This window comes from Vulpes lagopus, chromosome 4, assembly GCF_018345385.1.
Source record: "Vulpes lagopus strain Blue_001 chromosome 4, ASM1834538v1, whole genome shotgun sequence".
Lineage (NCBI taxonomy): Eukaryota > Metazoa > Chordata > Mammalia > Carnivora > Canidae > Vulpes > Vulpes lagopus.
The window spans coordinates 101,991,145-102,013,379 of record NC_054827.1 but is presented as its reverse complement, the minus strand read 5'-3'; the positions used below and the strand labels follow the sequence as shown (position 1 = coordinate 102,013,379).

Below are 22,235 nucleotides of genomic sequence, written 5' to 3'. Positions count from 1 at the left end.
TACCTGATCCCTCTCCATGCCAGCGGCCACACCCCATGTTGAAAAGGGGTCTGGCATGTGTGGGTTAGATCAAGAGGCATGTCAGAGGTCTAGCTCATCGTGGGACATGCTGAAGTAACTATAGGGGAAATGGGTTCTAATCTGCAAAACCTCCAAATGCAGGGGAATCTTCTTAAAAAGGTCCTGAAGAGGGCACCTGGGTGGCTCAGCAGTTTAGTGCCGCCTTCAGCCCAGGGCCTGATCCTGGAGACCTGGGATCGAGTCCCACGTCAGGCTCCCTGCATGGAGCCTGCTTCTCCCTCTGCCCGTGTCTGTCTGTCTGTGTGTGTGTGTCTCATGAATAAATCAATCTTTTAAAAAAAAAAAAAAAAAGGTTCTTTGAGCTCTGAAGAGCTTTGAGCTTTGACACTGATTAGCAAAAAATGCCCTGTTGTCAACATGGTCTCTATTGCCTGGGATTTCTATTCAGAAAACTCTGAGTCACAGAAAGACACCAGACAAGAAGACAAAGATTCTGACCTAATAAGATGCTGTAGCTCTGTTTCTATCATCAGATGAGTACCTTTGTCTTGGTGTGATTCATGGCATATCTGCGTGGCTCACTGCCCTCACCCACCCCTCTCCAAGAGCCCTTGAGGGTAGAAAAGGAAGCAGGAGAAAGGGGATGATGGGAGGGGAAGAAGAGAGTGTGCCTAGGTAGAGACCATGGATGGGAACTGTCCCAGGTTCTAATCTGGCTTGATCCTCAGAGTCATGGGCATGGCCTTGGCTAAATCTTCCCATCCTTTTCCAGGTTGGCTTCCCTCTAACTCACTATAGCTTTTCCAGGGGATTAAGCACAGCATATAAAGGTATTTCTGAGCAAGTGCTTATGGAATGCAAAATTCTAACAGAACTTATAGGTATTCCAGGGCCTAACAAGCCTTTTCTTATGTTTTAATGGCAGCACATCCTTGCATAACCAAATCCATAGATACTGTGCAGGTCTGAAGGACTCTGCAGTGGGTGACAAATAGTGAGACGACACTCAGCCTCCTGTGGTTTTCTTTGTCCACTGCAGGAAAAATCCTCTCCTCCCTGCCAAGCCTGAGCATGTTCCATGAGGGCAAAGCACTCCAGAGTCATCACATCCTGTTTGCTGTCCCCCAGGTCCCCTCTGAACCTGAAGACCCACCCCCAGTCAAGTATACCTTTTGATACAGAAGACAACAGCAACACTGTGTCTCCTATAGAGGTCTCATTTTAACTGAAATACAAATACAAAGAATATTAACAGGAATATATGGGCCCAGGAGAAGTTCACCATGACAGCTGTAACTCTGGTAAAAATGGCAGGTGTGTGAAAATATCTACTAGAGGTCCTAGTGGAAGGGGTTCCTGAACTAAGTCAAGGAGCTAACTAAATGATCTCCAAGCTTCCTTTCCACTCTGAGACCCATGGACACAGCGCGTTTCCTCGAAACTGGCTTCTTCATCCCCAGTCCAGTGGTCCCTGGAAGCCATACATGCATGGAAGCTCTGCCAAGTGCATAATCGCCCCTCACTTACCCACCTGGAGAGATGACCTCTCTCCTCCAGGAAACTCATTTCTGGGGCCCATACCTAAAATGTCTTCAATGTGGGAATCCAAAAAGTTGAGTCTCCTTAAAAATCAGTCTTGTAAGTACACAGGTTTTGGTTCATAGGTGATGCTAATGGAATAATCTGGTTGGGGAGTGGGAAGATGATACATGACACAAAAAAGTTAATGGTTACCTGCTGTGGTTTGCTTTAGTCTATTAGTTCAAAGTTAACTCGTTTGCTAGAACCATAAATAACAAAATCCTAGAAGAAATGGAAATTTGTTTCTTTCTATTTTCTTGAAGTATTATCATTGATACAATTAATGGTGGATTGGCCTCATCTGCCCCAAAGCTCTTTCAACTTGCTAATAATTTGCCCTCACTACCACCAAAAAATTCTAGGAAACCTTGGGCTTCTGAGCATACTACACAGAATGAGGGAATCACATCCAGTGAATTCCAATCTCCTGTTCCACTTAATAAAAAAATGTTAACAACATACATTTTTAAAAATCTAAGCAGCTTCATAACATAGACGTTTTGAGTCTTCCCATGATGCTCAATGAAGGCGTCTGACAAGAGTTTAACGAGCTGTTAACTGCTATCTTCCAGGCCTGGTGGTTTTTTGCTTCTCCCCCTACTACAGAAGTTGTACAAAAAGCAGTAAGTATCACAATCTGTGCTAAATGGAGCTGCCATACTCAAACATCTTCACCTTTCCAGTCTGTATAATCCATGCCTCTCTATTAGCAGGCAGAAGAATCTCAGCTAACTTCAAAACTCCCTCATCTTTCCATTACTTTAAATGACAACCCTTCCCCACTACTTTCTTTGCATTAAGTACTAGGAGCTGAAAGATGCAATCAATTTAGTATTTCTTTCTGCCCATTTACATTACTCATTTGTTTCAGCAGTTCCTCTTTGCCACAAATCCTTCCTTTGCCCATTCATGTCTGCATACTTAACATAGGTTTAATATTTCTTTAGGCCAAAGATCATATACTGAGTTTTTCTTTGACTGGAAGACTGAAGAGGCACAGAAAGATGGAGGATGTCTGGAATCCCTTCATTATCACACAGTTCTAGAGAACAATTTTCATTAAATGAGCAAAAGCTTAGATCAGCACCCCCACATTTAAGATCCCAAGTGGAGGGAGGAAAAGGAGAAGCAACCAAAATGTATTGAGCCAACCCTGGTTTCAGACACACTTTCCTGACTTTATATCATACAACTTGCTTGGTAGCTCTGTGGTAGAGCAGGAAGTCTAAACCAATATGGACCCCAAGACCACATTTCATAAAAATCATGACATGAGTAATGAGCCAAAAGCCCACTACGCAGAAACCAACTCAAGTTCTTTGAGGGCAAGAATCATATCTTCTACTTCTTCTTACCTCCTACAGCACTCAGTGGACATGTTCCAGATTCGACTTAGAATCCTCCCACCCCGATTGGCAGGCAGAAACCCAAAAACACTGACCCCCCAGCTCCTATCCTGACCAATGCAAAGGCAACTTCTTTGTTTCCCCAAAGTCTGAACATCTGGGAAATGCTAAACCCTCAGAGAGTCTTTTTTTTTTTTAAATCTGATATAAAGTGGAAACTGCCAGCTTCCCACCACTATGCCTGCCTCACCAAACAGACACCAAAGGGATAGAGCTTCTGGATAGAGCTCAAAAAGTATCCCCCCCCCCCCATCATGGAACCAAAGCTATGGGCAGTAGTTGGACAGAAATGATATCTAAGATGAACAGGTTTGGGCAGGCTGGGAAGCAGAGGACGTGCTGCTGGTTGGGACCCTCAACTATCCTCAAATTTCTGTTTTTCTGAAATAATATGCTCTGCATTCCAAATGCCTTGCAAGGTTTTGGAATGCATCCCATCTGCAAGTAGAGGGCCACATATACAATGCCAGGCAAATAGTATTGAGCAAGTGAAGACTACCTTAATGAAAGGTCTCGATTTCACTTGAGGCGAATACTTTTTCCATGCAAAGCCCCAAATATGGGACTCTCCCCCTTCTCTGCTCTTAGCACTCTTTGCCTCTCCTCTTTTGGCCAAAATTCTGGAGTGCCTCATTACACAGCATAAATTGTCCATCTCTTTCCTGTGGAATGTCATGTATTTTATCTTATCTCATAACAAAATCACAAGTTCCTTTCATATTGCCTAGCATGGAACTTGCACTAAATAGACGGATCAACAGAAACAACGGAAACTCTGGCCAAGTAACAAATGTGAAACGTGCACAGACATATCAAGACCTAACTTAGATGTTACTTGAATTCAAATCTCTTCACCACCATCCCTCACCACAGGAATGATATGTACATAGTATAGTATCTTTCACTTCATTAATGACACTAGATTTATATTAACAAAGAGGGTAAGGAGGAGCAGGAGACCCAAAATAACCCACAACTCAGCAGAGGTTAAGGACTCACCTAACCATATATACAAACTCTCACACCCTTACTTGCACAACTGTTCTTAAACTCAATTGATAACTGGTTTATTTATTCCAGGTAGAATGGCTTTGGCCATCCAAAAATATTTTATCAAACCCTTTATAAAATTCCTGGACTAGAGTGAGTCCAAATTAGTGTGTCAAGTACAAAACTGAACAGGTGCTTGCTCTCACATCTACACTACCCTGAGTGGAGACTCCCCAGTCTACTCATCCCAAACACCTCCCTTTCCCAGCCCAGCCTCCTCATCTTCAGGAGAACCAAACTATTCGAATGCTACCCAGGGTCAAGCAACGTTTTCTGAAATGACTGTTAGAATCCATACATAAATATCACTGACCAAAGAACACAGCAATGGCCCAACACCAGCACATGAATAACTTGCAGGTATGTGAGCCCCCCATGAGGGAGATGTGGGGAGGTCTCACAGGAGAATGGATTTGACCAAAACTCTGAAGAGCAAGAGGACAATGCTTAGGGAGAAACCATGAAGAGCATGGCAATGTTTGCTCCAGCCTGGAACTCAGTGTGTATACACATCAGAGTCAGATTGCCTAGAACCAAGATGCACAGCAAAACACACCCAACTCTCAAACTACTGAGAAAGTACTTTAATTTCACTTGGATAATTCCAGAAGTGCTTCTGAGTCCAAAGCAACTCAGCAGTATCATGGTAGACATCAGTCACTTGCCTATTGATAGCAGGAAACTCTTGTGAGGCTATCAGTTTGCTCAGATTCTGGATGAGGGAAAGCTTACTTTAGTTGAAAAGAATGATTTAGATGAATTTAAATTCATTCAACATAATCATGTTACATCGGTGTTTCTCAAAGTACTTATGAATAATTCACTTTGGTAACAGCAAAAGCCAGACCAGAATAAGTCACTTCAAAGATACAGGACTTAACATAAATCCTACTGATTTTCCTACCCCCAACGCCTTCTTTAACCACTTTTATTTCTTTCTACCCTATCACTGAGATGCTTCACCAACCTCCTATCCTATATCTGCTACCAGCTCATCAGAGCCTGTGAGTCACAGCTACCTCCTGGGACCCCACAGCCTACGACTCTCCAGTCCTGTCCCTAGGGGTAGGGCCCATTCAAAGAGCAGGTCAACTGCTTTATGCCTTTGTAAGTTGAGAACGTCTATTTCCATTGCTCTAGGTACCAGGGCCAACGCATCCATCCTAGGTTCCCAACACCCTATTCTATAACAATGAATCCCAGAGCTGGAAGGAAATTCAGGGCTCACCTGGTTCAATAGACAAAGAGACCAAGGAGCAGGGAAACTAAGTGGCTGGGTTCCAGCCAATGGGTTAAGGTGGAGTGGAGGAGGTCTGATACGTGCTTTCTGCAATAAATGACAATGCTCATGTATACACAAGTTTCATGCAAATTCCATTTGATCACATGGCTGGGTTGTCCTTTCTCCTTCTTGCCATTTGATTAGCCAGTCACCCAACTCTCCAGCCTGGCTTCAGAAATGAGAAGGCACTGATCAGAGGTTTGCATTTACTTTGATACAATGGAGGCATCTGAGACTAGAGTTACAGGAGTGTGAAGAGCTGGTATAGGAGACCTCATGCTTCACACTTGAAATTGCATGACGTACACCAGGCTTGTTTACACACACAGAATCTGAACTAGCTCATACTAAACGATTTACAAAAACCATTCACCTTTTATTGATTAGCTGAAGTGGGGTCTGAAGACCATCCCAATTACCATTTCTCTCTAATGACCACTTAAATGCCTTCTCTGGTGGCTCTTCATCTACACTTTGAGGCTTCGTATGCACACAGTGCCCAGCAAGATAGAACGACAGTTATCTAGATGAATGGTATAAACCTCCCTGTGGAACCAAATCAAGTTGAGGGTCTGAAATCTCCCAACCCTTCAGTGTTAACATGAAGTTCAGCGGATGTTCCTGGGCATGGTGTTGGGCAGAAGGTACAGTGAGGCACTGGGAGCTATCACAGTGTGGCCATCGGTAAATCTAAAACCAAATTGAGGGGGGAATCCCTGGGTGGCTCAGCAGTTTAGCACCTGGCTTTGGCCCAGAGCGTGATCCTGGAGTCCCGGGATCGAGTCCCACGTCAGAGCCTGCTTCTCTCTCTGCCTCTATCATGAAAAAATAAAATCTTTAAAAAAATAAAAATAAAATAAAACCAAATTGATCCTGCAAAACAACTTTCTCTCGAAATAGTAGAGCATTAAGTTGGCTTTGCCTGTTTTATCAACTGTCCATTAATAAAACTTGCTTTACTTAAACACCACTAGACGTTCACCCTCCTAATCACCATCTTTTGCACCCAGTGACTTTTCCAAGGACAGTTTTTTCTCCCAATAAACAAGAAATATTTTTGAGCTAAAGATGCATTCTCCTAGGAAAATCATACATTCTCAGAATTCCATTCATAAACAACTACAATATCAAGATCCTTCCTGCCTTGAATTCCTGTGAGTCTAAGATGATGGCCAGACATGAGGCAGCAGTGGGGGAAGGCAGGGGTAGGAAACCCTATCCTCTCAGAAGATGACACCATGCCACCTGGACCATACGGCCTAGCTGGTGCCACCTAAACAGTGAATGAAATTATAAAAAGGAAGTAAAGGGTATGTGATTCTGCATCTGGGCTTTTCTGTCTTTCTTTGTAGGTGGGAGAGGACAAGGTACATTTTCCATGACCTTGCTTAAAACCTGTTCCAAAGCTTATTTGACACAGTTATTCAAAACCCTTTAACGGAAGTACCTATGTGTTACAAAATAATCCAATTATTTCAAGTTCACTGAGGAAGAGCACAATAAATAAATAAATAAATAAATAAATAAATAAATAAATAAATAAATAAATAAATAAATAAATCCATCCCCCTGTATCCTATCTGAGGAATGTCTAGAAACCTACTACTAGCAGGTTCTGAGGAATAGTCTAGGAACCTACTAATATCATCTACTTGGCAAATCAGAACAGAAACGACATACTAGGTTACAACTCCAGGAACAAAAGCTCGTCTCTTTGGGACCTAGGAATCTGCCTAGTTTCCATTTGTCTCCATATTACCACTAACACCTTCTATGGGGGTCAGGAAGATTCCTAATTCAAATGCTATGGCTCCCCAGGAAAGGTTTCTAATAATATCAGCCTTCATCTTGTCTTTTTTGGTATCCTAGGTTATTTGCTCCCTGATCCTCTTTTATTGTTTTCCCATTCCTTTTTGCTACTAAGTCCAACTCCTGGTCTCGGCAGCTGCTAAAAACCATCCAAGCACTTTGCATCTATCCGGAAATCCAGAATGGCAGCCTCAGTTCATAGATCTGCTGCCAAGAGCAGATGCACATCTATCACAGCTGGGCCATCCTCCCTAGGGGCCCCTGGGCGCAGTGGGCTTGGCCCAGGGGCTGAGGAGTTGATCCTGCACGTGACAGCAGGGCCTGCTTATACGGGCTCCAGCAACCACATCCTCATACGCTCCATCATTAGAACTTACAACAACAAAATTAGAGGCAGCTACACACTGGGTCAGTCTGCGCAGCCTCTGTACACAAGGCTATGAGTATAAAGCACCAGAGAGCCCTCAAACATGCTGCCTCTGTTCCCATCCCACGTGGATTCCGTAAAAAATGGCACAGAGAAAGGAGAGAGGACTGGGTGGTTGTTTGTGACTGAGGCAAAGAAACAAAAAGTGACTTCTGTCCAATAATGAGATGAAACACAAGCCAGGCTTCCGGGAGGGGGCCTGACATTCCTGCACAGCATTTTCCCACCCACCTGATCCCCTCAAACGGAAGGAAGATCTAAGGGAGGACAGAGAGAGCCAGTGTTTTGTTTCCTGCGCTGGGGGCGAGAGTAGGGAAACGAAACAAAACAGCCAAAACAGGAGAAGAGGCTGGGAGGCTGGGTGGGAGCATAAAGTGGTATGCATGTACAAGTACACACACACACACACACACACACACACACACACACACACCCCCTCTGCTAGCATTACCCAAAGAAGAGAATAAACAGGCACATGCTCCAGCCTGGAGCAGATGGTTGGCTACCTTTACTATGTGAGACCGGCAGTTGTCACAAATAAAAATGTACATCCTTGTTATCTTTACAAAAAACTGTGCCCACTCTATAACCACTTTACTGCTCTCTGCAAAAAAAAAAAAAAAAAAAAAAAAAAAAAATTTTTTTAAAGATAATATTTAACATTAGTATCAAACAAGAATCTTATTGTTGATATTTATTAAATTCTTCCCAACACCAAGCTTGCGAGCAGAATAAATTCATAGGGTTTGATAACCAAATAAATAGAGTTTACATGTAACCATAGAGGCCACCCTGGCATCCTGATATAGACATATGTACCTCACTGAACCTTCTTTAAAGATACAGCTTATCTGGACAGACACAAGAATTTGAACAATTTGGATTAAATTAGCAAGAACCACTCCTACACTATGCCACGCTATTTATGATCATTGAATTTTTGCAATTTAGAAAAAGCAATAGAAAAAGACCATTTAAGATATGACAGTAAACATACACAGTCAATCCAGTTTAATGTTCAGAATCCTAGATGGTCTCTGCATGCAGCTCTGAGATAGATTAATTTTACAAAGACGAGCAATTGCTATCATTTCTCAACAACCTACTATGTGCTAGGTAGTCTGTCTGGTGCTTTACAAGTTCTGTCCCTGCCCATCCCGGTTTCAGAGATGGAAGATAAGGCCTGGCAGCCCCATTCCAGCACCTGAGAACATATGAGGCTAATGAATGGAATCCCCTCAATTCATCGTCTGTTCTTAAACCTTTGCCATATGATGTGACTTGCCCATACTGGAATGTGTAGTTTAAATGTATTAAAATATATATCCTTTTTTTTAACAAAATTACATTTTCTTGCAAATATCCATGTTAATATGCCATGATGATCCATAGGGGAAAATCACACTTTCCAGGTGCGGGGCCACCTCAACGCACCTGAAGATGAGTCAGAGGGCAACAGGTGTGTGATGGTACTGCTTTCTCCACGGAATCCACAATATTGGCAAGGGTGGACACCCAGGGAATATCAGGAGTGAGGCCCTAGCCAGCCCCATGACATCCTAAGAACTGCAGAAGAGTGGCCGAGCTGATATTGCAGGAGCATGCTCTTACCTGGACGGCCATTCTTCCTGCCTATGACTCACCCTTTCCACTGGCCCCGGAAGCCCTCATCACTCCCCAGCCTGAGATGGCAACTGTCTCCACCAGACCCTGGGACCTGCTCGCCTCCTGTGCCTGCTACTGCATGTGCACTTCACATGGTTGCAAGGTTCTGCGATGAGCTACTTTTTTCCAAGGACCAAGAACAGGCCAGACACAGAATAGAACCCAGAATGGTCTAGGTTTTGGATTTTGACCAGGGGCTCCTCCTTCCACACAAAATATCTCTAAATTTCTTCAACACAGATTCTCAAGTTATGCATAGTGATAAACAGATGCTTGCTCTGTTTAATATCCTGTATGTCACAGTCAGAAAGAGTGCATCTCCTGCTACCAGCATTCCTGGAACACCGTGGCTGTCTCCCGTTTGCTCCCAGTCAGGGGAGCATTCCATTGCAGGATGGTGCTCAGAGACTCCACTTCCTACAGGAAGTCGCACTGTATGCTAGAAGGAGGTATGTTTCCAATTCATGGCTTCCAGCTTCACAACAAGCCAAACCTAACTTTGGAACCACCCTGAGCACTCCAGCTGAGCAATGCAATCTAAGACAAGGTTAGCCACAGGCCCACATGATCCACATCATTCCCACTCTAATCAAGAATGTCACACTGGCATCCACACAAGAAAAGTGAGATAGAAATATTAATGTAGGGATCCCTGGGTGGCGCAGCGGTTTGGCGCCTGCCTTTGGCCCAGGGCGCGATCCTGGAGACTCGGGATCGAATCCCACGTCAGGCTCCCGGTGCATGGAGCCTGCTTCTCCCTCTGCCTATGTCTTTGCCTCTCTCTCTCTCTCTCTCACTGTGTGCCTATCATAAATAAATAAAATAAAATAAATTTAAAAAAAAAATATTAATGTAACAAAAGAAGCATTTTAGGAGTAGGAAGAAATCAGGACAATCTTACAAGTAGGCTCAACTGGTGAGACCTGAAGGGACTCCAGGTATTTCCAAATACCTAGAATTGTAAAAATTATCCTAGGAGAGCTATTCTGAAAGCGTTTTACTCTCTAAGATGAGATCCTTATTGGAAAAATAAACTTCTGAAGGGAGCCCAGGAGAGTGACACCTTAATTAGGGGACAATTAGCCAAGAGCAAAGCCTTTCAGGAACCAGGCCTGAGAACTACACGATGGGGATGTGGGTAAAGGGGTGTTCCAGAGAGCCACGGACATAACCTGCTTCACCATCTTGGTAACAAGGGTCGACAGGCAGGGAGAACAGAATGTGATCTCCATGCTTGACTATAAAAGGCATAGAAATGAGGCCCAGGGGCATGTGACCCCCTTCTAAATAAAGATCACCCCCACACTGGGAGCAGCTGACCAGAGTAGGGGCCTTCCAGGGGAAGGGAGACAAGCTCCTACCAACAACACAACACCAGAGCCTGCTCAACTCACTGCCTTCTCATCCAGGATCCACAAGCCTGTCTCGGCTCCAGCTGGAAATGCAGGTCCCTCTCTTTATCCACCTTGGGCAGTCTGGAGGGCCATAGCATGCAAGAACTTGGCAGCTGACTACGTAGAAGTCCAGAGAAAGAAATATCCCTCACAGGAAGCTTAAAACTTGGAGGAGGAGGAAGAATTAAGTGCATGCATGAGGGCTCAGGGCAGAGACACTGTGCCCCTCACCGCACCCCAACCCAGTAGGTGATTTACACTTAAACAAGCCCCCTTCCCTTGTAACTGGCAGGCCAGATGTATCAACCTATAAGAAAATGAGGGAGAAATCTCTAAGATAATGAAAACAAGAGGGACCATTCCATTCCACACACCAATACTGCCCTATGACAAGTATCTGATAAACAGGAATATTTCCTGTAAGGGGAAAAAATGTAGAATTGTCTTTTTTATGCTACCTGACTTCATTTGAAGTCCCTGATCTCATCAGTGAGATGGCCGTAAAATGTTTTCCTTTTGTCAATAAAGGGAGCCACTTACTGCCTTCTCACACGAAGGCTCCAATCTGCTGTTTTCCTGATTTCTCATTTGGAAGGCAGTGGGAAATGCAACACACTCCAGGACCGCTGTTCCTAGTCAATGCCCTTTTAATTGAAATAAGGCTGCACCACCAGCAAAGCCAGTTTCCAACACAGCCAGGCTCACCACCTTCACCAATTTCCTGGCAAAGACCAGGCCTTCTCACGGGGCAATACCGTGATTTAAGTGGAACATAAACTATTCATCCTATTGGGTTAAAAAGTACTTGGAGACGCTAAGTTTAGTAGTAAGTTTTATATTTCCTTGTGTGTGTGTGTGTGTGTGTGTGTGTGTGTGTGTGTGTGTGGCGGGGAGGTGTCTAAATCTGAAATCAAGTACCAGAAAGGCCCAGTGGCAAGTGAACACCAGATACCACTTAGGCAATTAGCTGGGCAGGAGGAGAGCCACAGGTATGGCAAGAGGATCCACTCCTTTTCCCTTTCTGTACATGCCTGGCCTTCAGCATATAACTCCCCTACAAAGTAATGAACAGTCCCACAGTCCAAGCCTCAACTTTTTTTTTTTTAAAGATTTTATTTATTTGAGACAGAGAAAGAGCATAAGCAGGGAGGAGGGTCAGAGGCAGAGGGAGAAATAGGCTCCCCTACCAAGCAAGGAGTCTGACCTGGGGCTTGATCTCAGGACCCTGAGATCATGACCTGAGCTGAAGGCAGATGCTTAACTGACTGAGCCACCCAGACACCCCCAATCCTCGACTGTTAAGATGATTCCCATACTTCTCCACCATCTTTGGCCTTGAATCATTCTGACAAGGGCAGGAGAGAAAGGAGCTACTACCATCCATAGCTGAAGAGCTAGAGACAGCTTTGGTGACAGTGCTCCTGGGTAGCAGGGACTGAAAATTACACAAGAAACATCCACATTTCCTAATCCTTGAATCTTTTGGCTTGCTGAGGACTGTCATTACACACTGATCTCTGCTCAAGGAGAGGAAACAGATCTATCTGGCAATAAATCTTTCACAAAGGCAGGCACCATGCTCACCCCTGACATGACAGCCATGCTCTCCGAGGCTCGGAGGACACACCCAGAATTTACTCAGCAATGCAAAAAGTGCCACTGCAGGTTTCTCTGTTGCAAGAACAGCCCACCAGAGTCTGCAAAGTCCAAAAGTCCTCCACCAACGGGCAAGGATTCTGCCGATGAGGACGGCCAGTTGGTCAGCACAGAAGAGCACCATCATGGGCCAAAGATACTGCATGCAGAAGGCAGGGAGGTGGCTTATCAGGGGCATGGCCCAGTTTCATGAGATCTCATGGGCTCCTACTACCAGATTTCAGGAAGTGGAGCTTATGGATCAGAGTGTCTGTTAGGGAGTTCACTGGGCCTGGGCACAGGTGGAGAGAGGCCATGTCACTGAAATGGCAGAGGGGATAGCAGGGGATAGAAGATTCGAGAAACATTTGGGATGGAAAGGGCTTGTCATTCAACCAGAGGAGGGAGAATCCAAAGGACACTCAGGTTTCTGACATGAGTGTGAGTATATAAGAATGCTGCCTATGCCAAGGAGGAATACAAGAAAAACAATGGGTAGAAGTGAGGAGCCCAAGAAGCCCAGCAGACACTGAGATGCCCACAGTTGTCTGGACAGGAATGGGTTTGTTTGGGGCTCACCAAGAGGTCTAGGCTGGAGATGATATCTGCAGATCAGATGCAGCAGAAGGATATTAAAGCACCAGATGAGACAGTTCTGGGGGAACAGGGACAGTGAAAAGGGCCTAGGATGGAAGTCTGAAGTCTGCCAGGTAGTAAAGACCAAACCAAGGAAAAGGAGCCAGCAAAGAAACAGCTGTAGAGATAGGAAGAGAAATGCTATGGGAAGGCAGCAGAGGAGGACTCACTGGTGCCAAATGTAAGGGACACCAGTTTCATTTTCACTGAAAGGAAAATGCTGTACACAACTTTTTTAAGGGTCAGTCACTTTTTAGGAGTAACTCAAGCCTGAATAAAATCACCCCTCTAGGGATGCCTGGGTGGCTCAGGGGTTGAGTGTCTGCCTTCGGCTTGGGGGGTGATCCCAGGGTCCCGGGATCGAGTCTCTGCAGGGAGCCTGCTTCTCCCTCTGCCTATGTCTCTGCCTTTCTCTCTGTGTCTCTCATGAATAAATGAATACAATCTTTAAACAAAAATAAAAACCACCCCTTTAAATCCTAAGACAACAGAGAAATACCAAAGCATGTAGGGAACCCATAAAGTAGTCATTTCCTCAATGGGGCTATCTATGAAGCTGCCTGCCAGCCACACAGTCATGATAGCAAAGAAGGAGTTTAAGGTAGAGCGTCAAGTAAAAACTGCATATCAGCACCCCATAATTGAGTGTTTCTCTGTTGTGTCAAAAATTTCACACACATCCTTGATCTGACGTAGCCCTCCAGATGCTCTCTTTACTTCCGTAGGCAGCCCTGTGAAGAATGACTGAATGGGATTCTTCCACTCTTCATCGTTTTAAATGGCCATCTTAATGCTCATGCTGACTTCTAGGTAGACATTCTGTCTGGACTCAATGCCCTTCACCTGGCTCCTGGCTCCTTGGATGTTTCCTAGCGTCCTACTAGAGGGGGGTAGGAACATCACAGCACTACCAGGCTCAGCCAGAGAGACAATGGGGGAGAACACATGGCCACAAGGAAGAGTTCTCTAAAGAGCATGTGAGCCACACCTGTAATTTCAAACGATCTTGTAGCCACATGAAAAGTGAAAGAAATAGGTGAAATTAATTTGATAACGTAGTTTACTTAGCCTAGTAGGTTCCAAAATATTGTCATTTCAACACAGAATCCATAGAGCAAATATGAAGAAGTTACTTTACTTTTTCTTCCCTCCTTCTACGTCTTTGAAATTCAATGTATTTTATGCTTAGAGCGAGTCTCAATTCAGACCAGACCATGGTTTGAGCACACAATAAGCCACAGGTGGCGGGTAGCTACCCACCAGACCACACAGTCCACAGGGACTCTATGTAAAGGGAGGGTGCCAATTCAATTAGAGAATCTCTAAGAAACCTGCCCATACTGGAGTTTTCCTGAAACTCCGAGATGAAGGAAAGACAGTTTCCTTGAATGCTGTTCATAATTGTCAATAACCACTCCTTTGTAAAATCTCAGAAAAACGTCAATAAGGCTGACACAACTGGCAGTGGAGAAGGCTGAGGGGTGTGGCCTTGGGGAGACGGGTGTTCAGCCAACAGGCCTGTCAGCATCAGCTGTAACAGCACCAAGTCCCAGTTTCTAACCCCATTGCTTTCTTCTGGTGCTTTTCCTTTTTTTTTAATAGTCCAAGAGCCTGATGAGAAAGGTAAGATCTAATCCCAGATGAAGAAACAGAGCTCCAGGCAACTTAAATTACTTGCTCATTCCCGGTTGCAGCTACCAGACCTGGACCCAGGACCCAGGCCTCTCGCCTGCTCCAGGCTTCTTCAACAACCAGCTGGTCAGAAATGGCCAAAAATCCACAGTGAGGCCAAAGCAAACATGGACTGAATCACTGAATAAGTGCCCACCTAATGACTTTTTAAATAACACCTCCCTTTTGTAAAGAGCTTATGAGTTTCCAAAGCAGTTCTGTGCACATGTTTGGTTGCCACTGAGTCCATAATATGGGACTGCTGTTAGGAACATTCGAAAGATGCCCAACTACGGCCCAGAAGGACAGACTGGTCCAAAGACACTCAGGCCACTATACCGCATCCAAAAATCTTCCCAGTACACATGATGCCTCCCTTGATGACGCTGGTTTCTTTTAAAATAAAATTTTAAAATGTCAAGACTACTTAAAAAGAGATTTCTGTTGTTTTCTCAAACCAGTGGGTAACCTAATGATAGGGTAGAATTTTAATTAATCACAAATGTGACTTTAGCACAGTGCCTTCCTCCAACCCTAGCCAACAGGGACCCATCAAGAGGCCTCATGGTGTTCTCGGCCTTCCTGGTCACAGCCAATGAGACCCCTTCCCTTATTAATCAAATCCTCATGTACACACTGATGAACTGATAGAATAAAAGTGTGTTCTGAGTCAAAGAAGCCATCCTTTTCCTGCTTCAACCCTGGCTGGACGGGGAACAGAAAGAACAGCTACCTGTGGGGTCTGGCCTTTGATTTGTTTATTTTATACACTTCATGGTTTAGACAAGCCTACCAATTTGGGATTTCTTGGCTCTTCATGACTAGCTAGAATACATGAGCTCCTTGGGTCTTTAACTGGGCCAACCATTAAATAATAGCTATTTATAGCTACCACACTGACTTCTAACCAGGGAGAGGAACCTTCCTGGCCAACATACCTAAACATTGCTGAAAGCAACACGGCAAAGGCCCAGACTTGCCTTCTAATACCAAACAACCTGGGTCTCAAGGTAATTGATCACAATAATTCAAGAGCCTGGTTATACTCAAGAGAAAAATAAGCATATTACTGGTAAATAAGAAGCTTCAAAATGTCACCACGTGACCCCCCAGAGCAGTGAATACATTTCAAAGTCTTTTTACTAGGTGATTTCATAAGATCTGCACAACTCTTTGGGGCGGCGGGTGGGGGGGCGGGTAGGAAAAAGGAAATGGAAGCCTGGAGTGTACAAGTGCACCCACCACACAGCTACCTGCAAGTACAGCCTGAATCTGGGATTCCTAGAATCTGGTCCAGGGCTCTCTCATTGTGGTGAGGTACTCCATTATAAACCAGCATACCTAAGCATCATAACCATCACTGGGGAGGACAGGATGGAGGTCACCACCTCCACAGGATGTGAAGTGAATTTTTATTTTCCCTTTACTCAACCACAGTCCAAGTATATTCATACAAAGGAAGTCCTGCCATCCCACAAAGGATGAGCCAGATGATAGGTAAGCAGTCCCTGACTGCTAGGGCTTAGGCTCTTCCAAGCACACCAGGTCACCTTTCTTGTTGGAATCTAAAGCTTAAGATCAGCAAGCTTCTAGCCCAGAAGGGTGACGGATTATATCCAAGACATGATCTGGATGCTCTTGATGGCAGCCACGCCAAGGTCCTGTATTCCATGAGTTCCCGAGTGCAAAAGGAAGCCAAGCAAGACCTCAACCTGCACAGGGCAGGTGGCCTCATCCTCAATGCAACACAAGCACACCCTCCCAGCAGAACCCTCAGCAGAACCCCCAGCGGAACCTGCACATTCAGAAGAGGAGAAAGGGCAAGGGAGAGCAGGAGGGGTAAAAGGCGCAGAGAGAAAGCCACAACAGCATCATCCTTACTTTTCTGGCAGCGATTTGTAGTCCAGCAGCGATAGTTGTATTCATTGTTGATGGTAGTCTTCTCGCACAAGGGCTTCTCCTCCATTGTCCCTGGACACAGGTCCCCACATTCCTTCGGGGGTTTGTTCCCCACAATGTAGTTGTTGGATACTGCATCCAGGATCAGGGACCAGTCCACTGTGGAGAGGTAACAGAGGTCAGCGTTCTTCTCAATCCTGATGGCCCCCCGAGTAATGTTCCTCAGATTGTAAAGCCCAATATCCTTGAGGTTGGTCATCTCAAAGATGACCAGGGCGTAGTTGTAGAAGAGCTTCCAGCCGCGGATGACCGTGAGGTTGGGGAAGAGATCCCCGAGGCTCTCAAGGCCGGCCACACGGAACAGCAGCAGGTACTCGGTGATGACCGTGAGCTTGGGGAAGCGGTAGCTGCGGTAGTCCTCTGCCTTGGAGATGAGTAGGATGTGGAGGTAGCCCTCGATCACTGTACAGTTCTCCAGGCGCTTCAGCTGCTGATAGTCATTGCGGATGTCGATGCCCGGCCCACAGACTGAGGGGAGACAAGAGGGCAAGGGCAGGACATGTCTGAGTTAAAAGGAAATCATTTTTAGAACTATTTCCCAACCCACAATATGGCCAGTTTTCAGGAAACCTGTATTAGTATTATTAAAGAAATAAGACTCTGTTCTTGGCTGCAGACTAACCGTAGGTGTAGACTATTATTCATGAAGTGTCTACACTGGGCCAGATATTGTGCAACATACTCAGTGACCATGGGAGATGCCATCCCCATCCTACTGATGTGCAAACCACAGCTCAGAGCTCAAGGTCACACAGAAGCACAGAGGAGAGTCAAGGTTACATAGTTAAGACTTTATAGCTTCCAGGCTGCACACTCCCCACCCCTTCTGCACAGCACCAATGCCCAGAATCTGAACAAATAGCTCAGCAGCCAAGAAACAACAGCTTACTACTGCATCCAGCCTCAAGAAAACCATGCAATAGTCTACACTGGAGAACAGTCACTATGACCTAGAAAGTAGGGACCCACAGAAGTTCCCCACATTTCTTGCTACCATCTGACACAGACCAGGTGGCCTCGTATTCTTCCCAATAATATATGAATATAGATACTGAGGCTCCTTTAATAGAAAGACAAGGGGGATCCCTGGGTGGCTCAGCGGTTTAGTGCCTGCCTTTGGCCCAGGGCGTGATCCTGGAGACCCAGGATCAAGTCCCATGTTGGGCTCCCTACATGGAGCCTGCTTCTCCCTCTGCCTGTGTCTGTGCCTCTTTCTCTCTGTGTGTCTCTCATGAATAAATAAATAAAATTCTAAAAAAAAAAAAAAAGCAAGACAAGAATGTGTGTTTTTATGAATAAAAGAGGTATATAATCCCAACTTCAATAATAATTTATTAACCAAGAAAGCAAGCTTCTTGTAGAAAGTCTTGGTAATAGACAACAAAAAGACAGTAAAAACCACCAATATCTCAACATCCAAAGATAATCACTATTAACAGTGCCTATACCAGTGATCCTTTCTCTATAAGTAATTTAATTAAGGTAAAGGAAATCAGACAATACTTTCCCTCACTTCATACGAACATTTTGCCAAATCATTAAATGTCCTTATATGTCATCAATTTAAAGAGACAGTAATTCTAGAGTATGAGTATGTACCATGAGGTTTTTTTTTTCATTTTAATTTTTTTATTTATTCACATGAAAGAGAGCCAGCATGAGCATGGGGACGAGCAGAGGGAGATCATCTCTAGCAGACTGCACTGAGTGCAGAGCCCAATGCGGGGCTTGATCTAGAACCCTGAGATCATGACGTGAGCTGAAACCAAGAGGTGGATACTCAACCGAGCTACTCAGGCACCCCTAGTTCTTTTATATTTTTAAACCAATCCCCTATTGTTGGATATTTAGGTTATTCCAGCTTCTCACATCATAAACAACATTCCAATGAACATTCTCGGCAAATATCCAAGACTGTTTTCTTGCAATAAATCCCTAGAAGTAGAATTACTGGACCAAGGCATCTGCAGATTTCAAAAACTTTTGATAAAATAGCCTCAACACTGGAAGGTTTATTTTTAAAATATAGACACGTATACAGACACACTTACAAACCTTCAATAATACCCTTTCTTACGATTTCATAATCCCAAGCCTTCCATTAAAGCTTCTCAGAGTCAAGTTTTCTGATTGATGTAATTCATTAATTTTTGGAGCACTCAACACATAAGACACTGTAAGAGGTGCAAAGAAGCAGTGTCTACCCTCTGAAGAGGCTCATGGTGAAAGCCAGGAGCTAAGACCCATGACAAACAATGGTCATATGAAGCAGAAGGTTGGCAGTGATGTGCACAATGAAAATCCACTCTAGGGGTGCCTGGGTGGTTCAATATGTTGGCATCTGCCTTCTGCTCAGATCATGATCCCAGAGTCCTGGTATCAAGCCCTGTGTCAGGCCCTCTGCTCAGCAGGGAATCTGCTTCTCCCTCTCCCCTCTCCCTCTGCCTCTCCCTGCTGCTTGTGCTCACTCTCTTTCTCTCGTTCCCTCCCAAATAAATAAACAAAATCTTTAAAAGGAAAAACGAAAAAGAGAATACACTCTAGATGTGAATTGAGCTAAGCAGGACAGACTGGAGGTAGCCTTGGAACTTCCTGAAGAGAGAAGGTTCTTTCTATTGCAGTTCCCAGGAAAGCTCCACACATGCCTTGGCTGCTGTAAGATGGGTGGTATTTAAAACTGGATATTAAGGGGCACCTGGGTGTTTCAGTCAGTTAAGTGTCTGCCTTCAGCTCAGGTCATGATCCCGGGGTCCTGGGATCGAGCCCTAAGTTAGGCTCCCTGCTCAGCAGGGAGTCTGCGTCTCCCTCTGACCCCCCCCCTCTCGTGCACACTCTCTCTCTCTTTCTTCTCTCCCCCTCCCTCCCTCCAAGTAATAAATAAAAATCTTTAATAATAAAAAAAAAACCTGGCTATTAACATTCCAGAGGCCAGAGAAAAGGGAGAACAATATATACTCAAGAGACAGCAATGTGGATGGCCAGGAGTGTAGAGAAGAGCAGAGGAAAGGAGTTTGGTAGAGTCCAAGTCATAAAAGGTCACAGGTAGGGATGGAAACTTTCATCTCAGGAATAAGCCCCTCTTAAGACTCTTGAATGAGAGAGAAGCCCAAAAGAGGCCTTTTTTTGGAGGAACATTCTGGTGGCCAAGTGCAAGACAAACAAAATGGAATAGGAGAGGGAAAAGAGAAGAGAGGTAAGTCCAGCGGGGTTAGAGCCATAGATAAAAACTGGACAGAGAATGGCAGGCAGGGGATGGAATCCAGGGGACCAAAAGCCAAGGAAGCAGGCAAAGCTTGAAAACCTAGAATTTGAAACCTCATTTGGTCCAATTCCCTTCTTCTACTGATGAGAAAAATGAAGCCTCTATAAGCAAGAAGAGAATGGCTCTGAGAACATTCCATGCTGGACAAGGGCTATGAAGGAAGCTTTGTTTCATTTTGTTTCACCCCATGTAATGCTTTCAATAGCACCTCACACTACATAATATCCTCACCACTTTGAAGGTGAAGAAGCAGATTTAGAGAAGTCAAGCCATTCATATAAAGTGACACATCTTACATATGGCCCCTTCACAGCAAAACTTGACACAGTTTCTGAATAGTCCCAGCTCTTAGCATCCTCACCAACTGGTTACCTCCAAACCACTCCAACTAAGATTCTGCCCCAAACATGATACCGAACCACTCTTTGCAAAGCCCCTGATGACATTATCAAAGCCAGTGATCGTTCCTGTCCTCATGTGACTTAAAGTTTTTAGCCACTTGACACTGCCTCCTTTTTGAGGCCTCTCTGATTCCCACACTCACTCACCACTCTTCTTCTCCTACCCAACCTCTAAATGCTGGCCTCTGGCTTCCGCCTCCCCCTCTCTGTCCTCTCACATGGATGACTGGCTTCCTCTGCCACCCATACACTGAATGATTGTCAAATGCATATCATTGGCAGGTCCAGAGCTGCACATCCATCTGCCTACTCAACATCTCCATTTAGGTGTCTAATAACTCATTCCCTACACCCCGCAAAATCCACCTCCTGTGCTGTCCTATCTTGGTCAGTGGCACTCCCATTCTCTGAATAGCACATGTTAAAAATCAAAAGGGTCATTCCTGATTCTTCTTTCCCCTTACACTGCATACCCAATCCTCTTGGGTTTTATGCTAACTGCAATGTCAGACAAAGAGACACATACTTTATGTTCTCACTTATACCTAGAATCTAAAAAAGCCAAATGCATAGAAATGGAGTTAGAATGGTAGCTGTCAGGGGCTGGGAGGTGGGGGAAACGTAGAGGTGTTGGTCAAAGGGTAGAAACTCCTACCTCTAAGATAAGTAATATCTGGGGATCTAAGGTACAGTGTGGTGACTAGAACTGACAATGCTGTATTCTTGGAAGTCGCTAGAGGAGGAGATCTTAAATGTTATCTCCACACGCATTACATTTATGTAAGAAGATGGAGGTGTTAACTTTTTCATGGTAATCATTTTGCAATGTATACGTGTGTCTAATCATCACATTGTACACCTTAAACTGACATATATTTTTTTAAATTTTTTTATTTATTTATGATAGTCACACAGAGAGCGAGAGAGAGGCAGAGACACAGGCAGAGGGAGAAGCAGGCTCCATGCACCGGGAGCCTGACGTGGGATTCGATCCTGGGTCTCCAGGATCGCGCCCTGGGCCAAAGGCAGGCGCCAAACCGCTGCGCCACCCAGGGATCCCTAAACTGACATATATTAATGCCAATAATATCTCAGAAAAGCTGAAAAAACAGTCCTCTTGGCTCCAGCTCCCAAGCCTGTGGGAAGGTGGGATGTTCTTCCCACCAGGACGCCCCACTTCTTCAAGTCACTATTCCTTAACCACCCCACTCACTTCCATCCTCCTAGTGCACATTTGCCCTCCTCAGGCCTTCTTCTCACTCTGGAGTCTCTCCCTCTGATCTCTTCCCCTAGAACACTGGCTCCAGAGGGAGGGGGAATTATTTTCTATCTCACCCACAATGATCCCCTCACAACCTGAAGCAGTATTTGGTGTCTGGTGCACACACCATTAATTCACATGCAAAATGAATGGATTTCACCATATCTGGCTATCTCCACTGCTCCGACCCTCACCTGAGCCATTGTCATCTCCAGCCTCATCTACAGCAACACCTTCCCCATGGTCCAGCCTCTGTCCCCCAGCCCATCCCTGAGCGAGCACCACTTCACAGGGGCTCATCCCTGTTGACTTCTACTTCACCTGCTAGTATGTTCTTGCTGAGTACATGGTGGCCACCAAGCTCCTTCTCTCCTCATCCCCTGCTATCTGGGGTGCTTCCCTGTCACATGGAGGTCCCCCAATCTCGTGCTATGGCTTTCCATTCTCACATCACCCCATCAGAGCTTTGAGAGTCCTCCTCAACTGTCTCCCCCCCCCCTTAATTTCCCTGTTTTACCATATCCACAGCACTTTTCATGTGTGAAAAGTGTCAGGACATAAAAGGATGTATTTAGTTGAGCAATCACTATCTGTTGCCCTCACTGAAATTAGAGGCTCTGTATTTGTTTTCTGCCTGTCTCCCATGCCTAACATCCGGGTACACAGCAGCTTCAGTAAAGATGTGCTGCCTGACTGAGGTCCAAAATGAACCTAAAATGGAATGGAGAGAACAAGGCACCTCTCAGATATTTGCCACCAGAGTACTCCCAAAACC

General features: G+C 44.9%; 1 protein-coding gene across 3 annotated transcripts in view; it reads right to left on the bottom strand.

The window, feature by feature from the left end:
• Positions 1-22,235, bottom strand: part of IGF1R (insulin like growth factor 1 receptor) — a 304,252-nt gene that overhangs the window by 232,227 nt on the left and 49,790 nt on the right. For all 3 annotated transcript variants that reach the window (XM_041753582.1, XM_041753584.1, XM_041753583.1), the window contains exon 2: positions 16,459-17,004. In XM_041753582.1, coding sequence (XP_041609516.1) covers positions 16,459-17,004 — 546 coding nt within the window. The remainder of the gene's footprint in view (positions 1-16,458; positions 17,005-22,235) is intronic.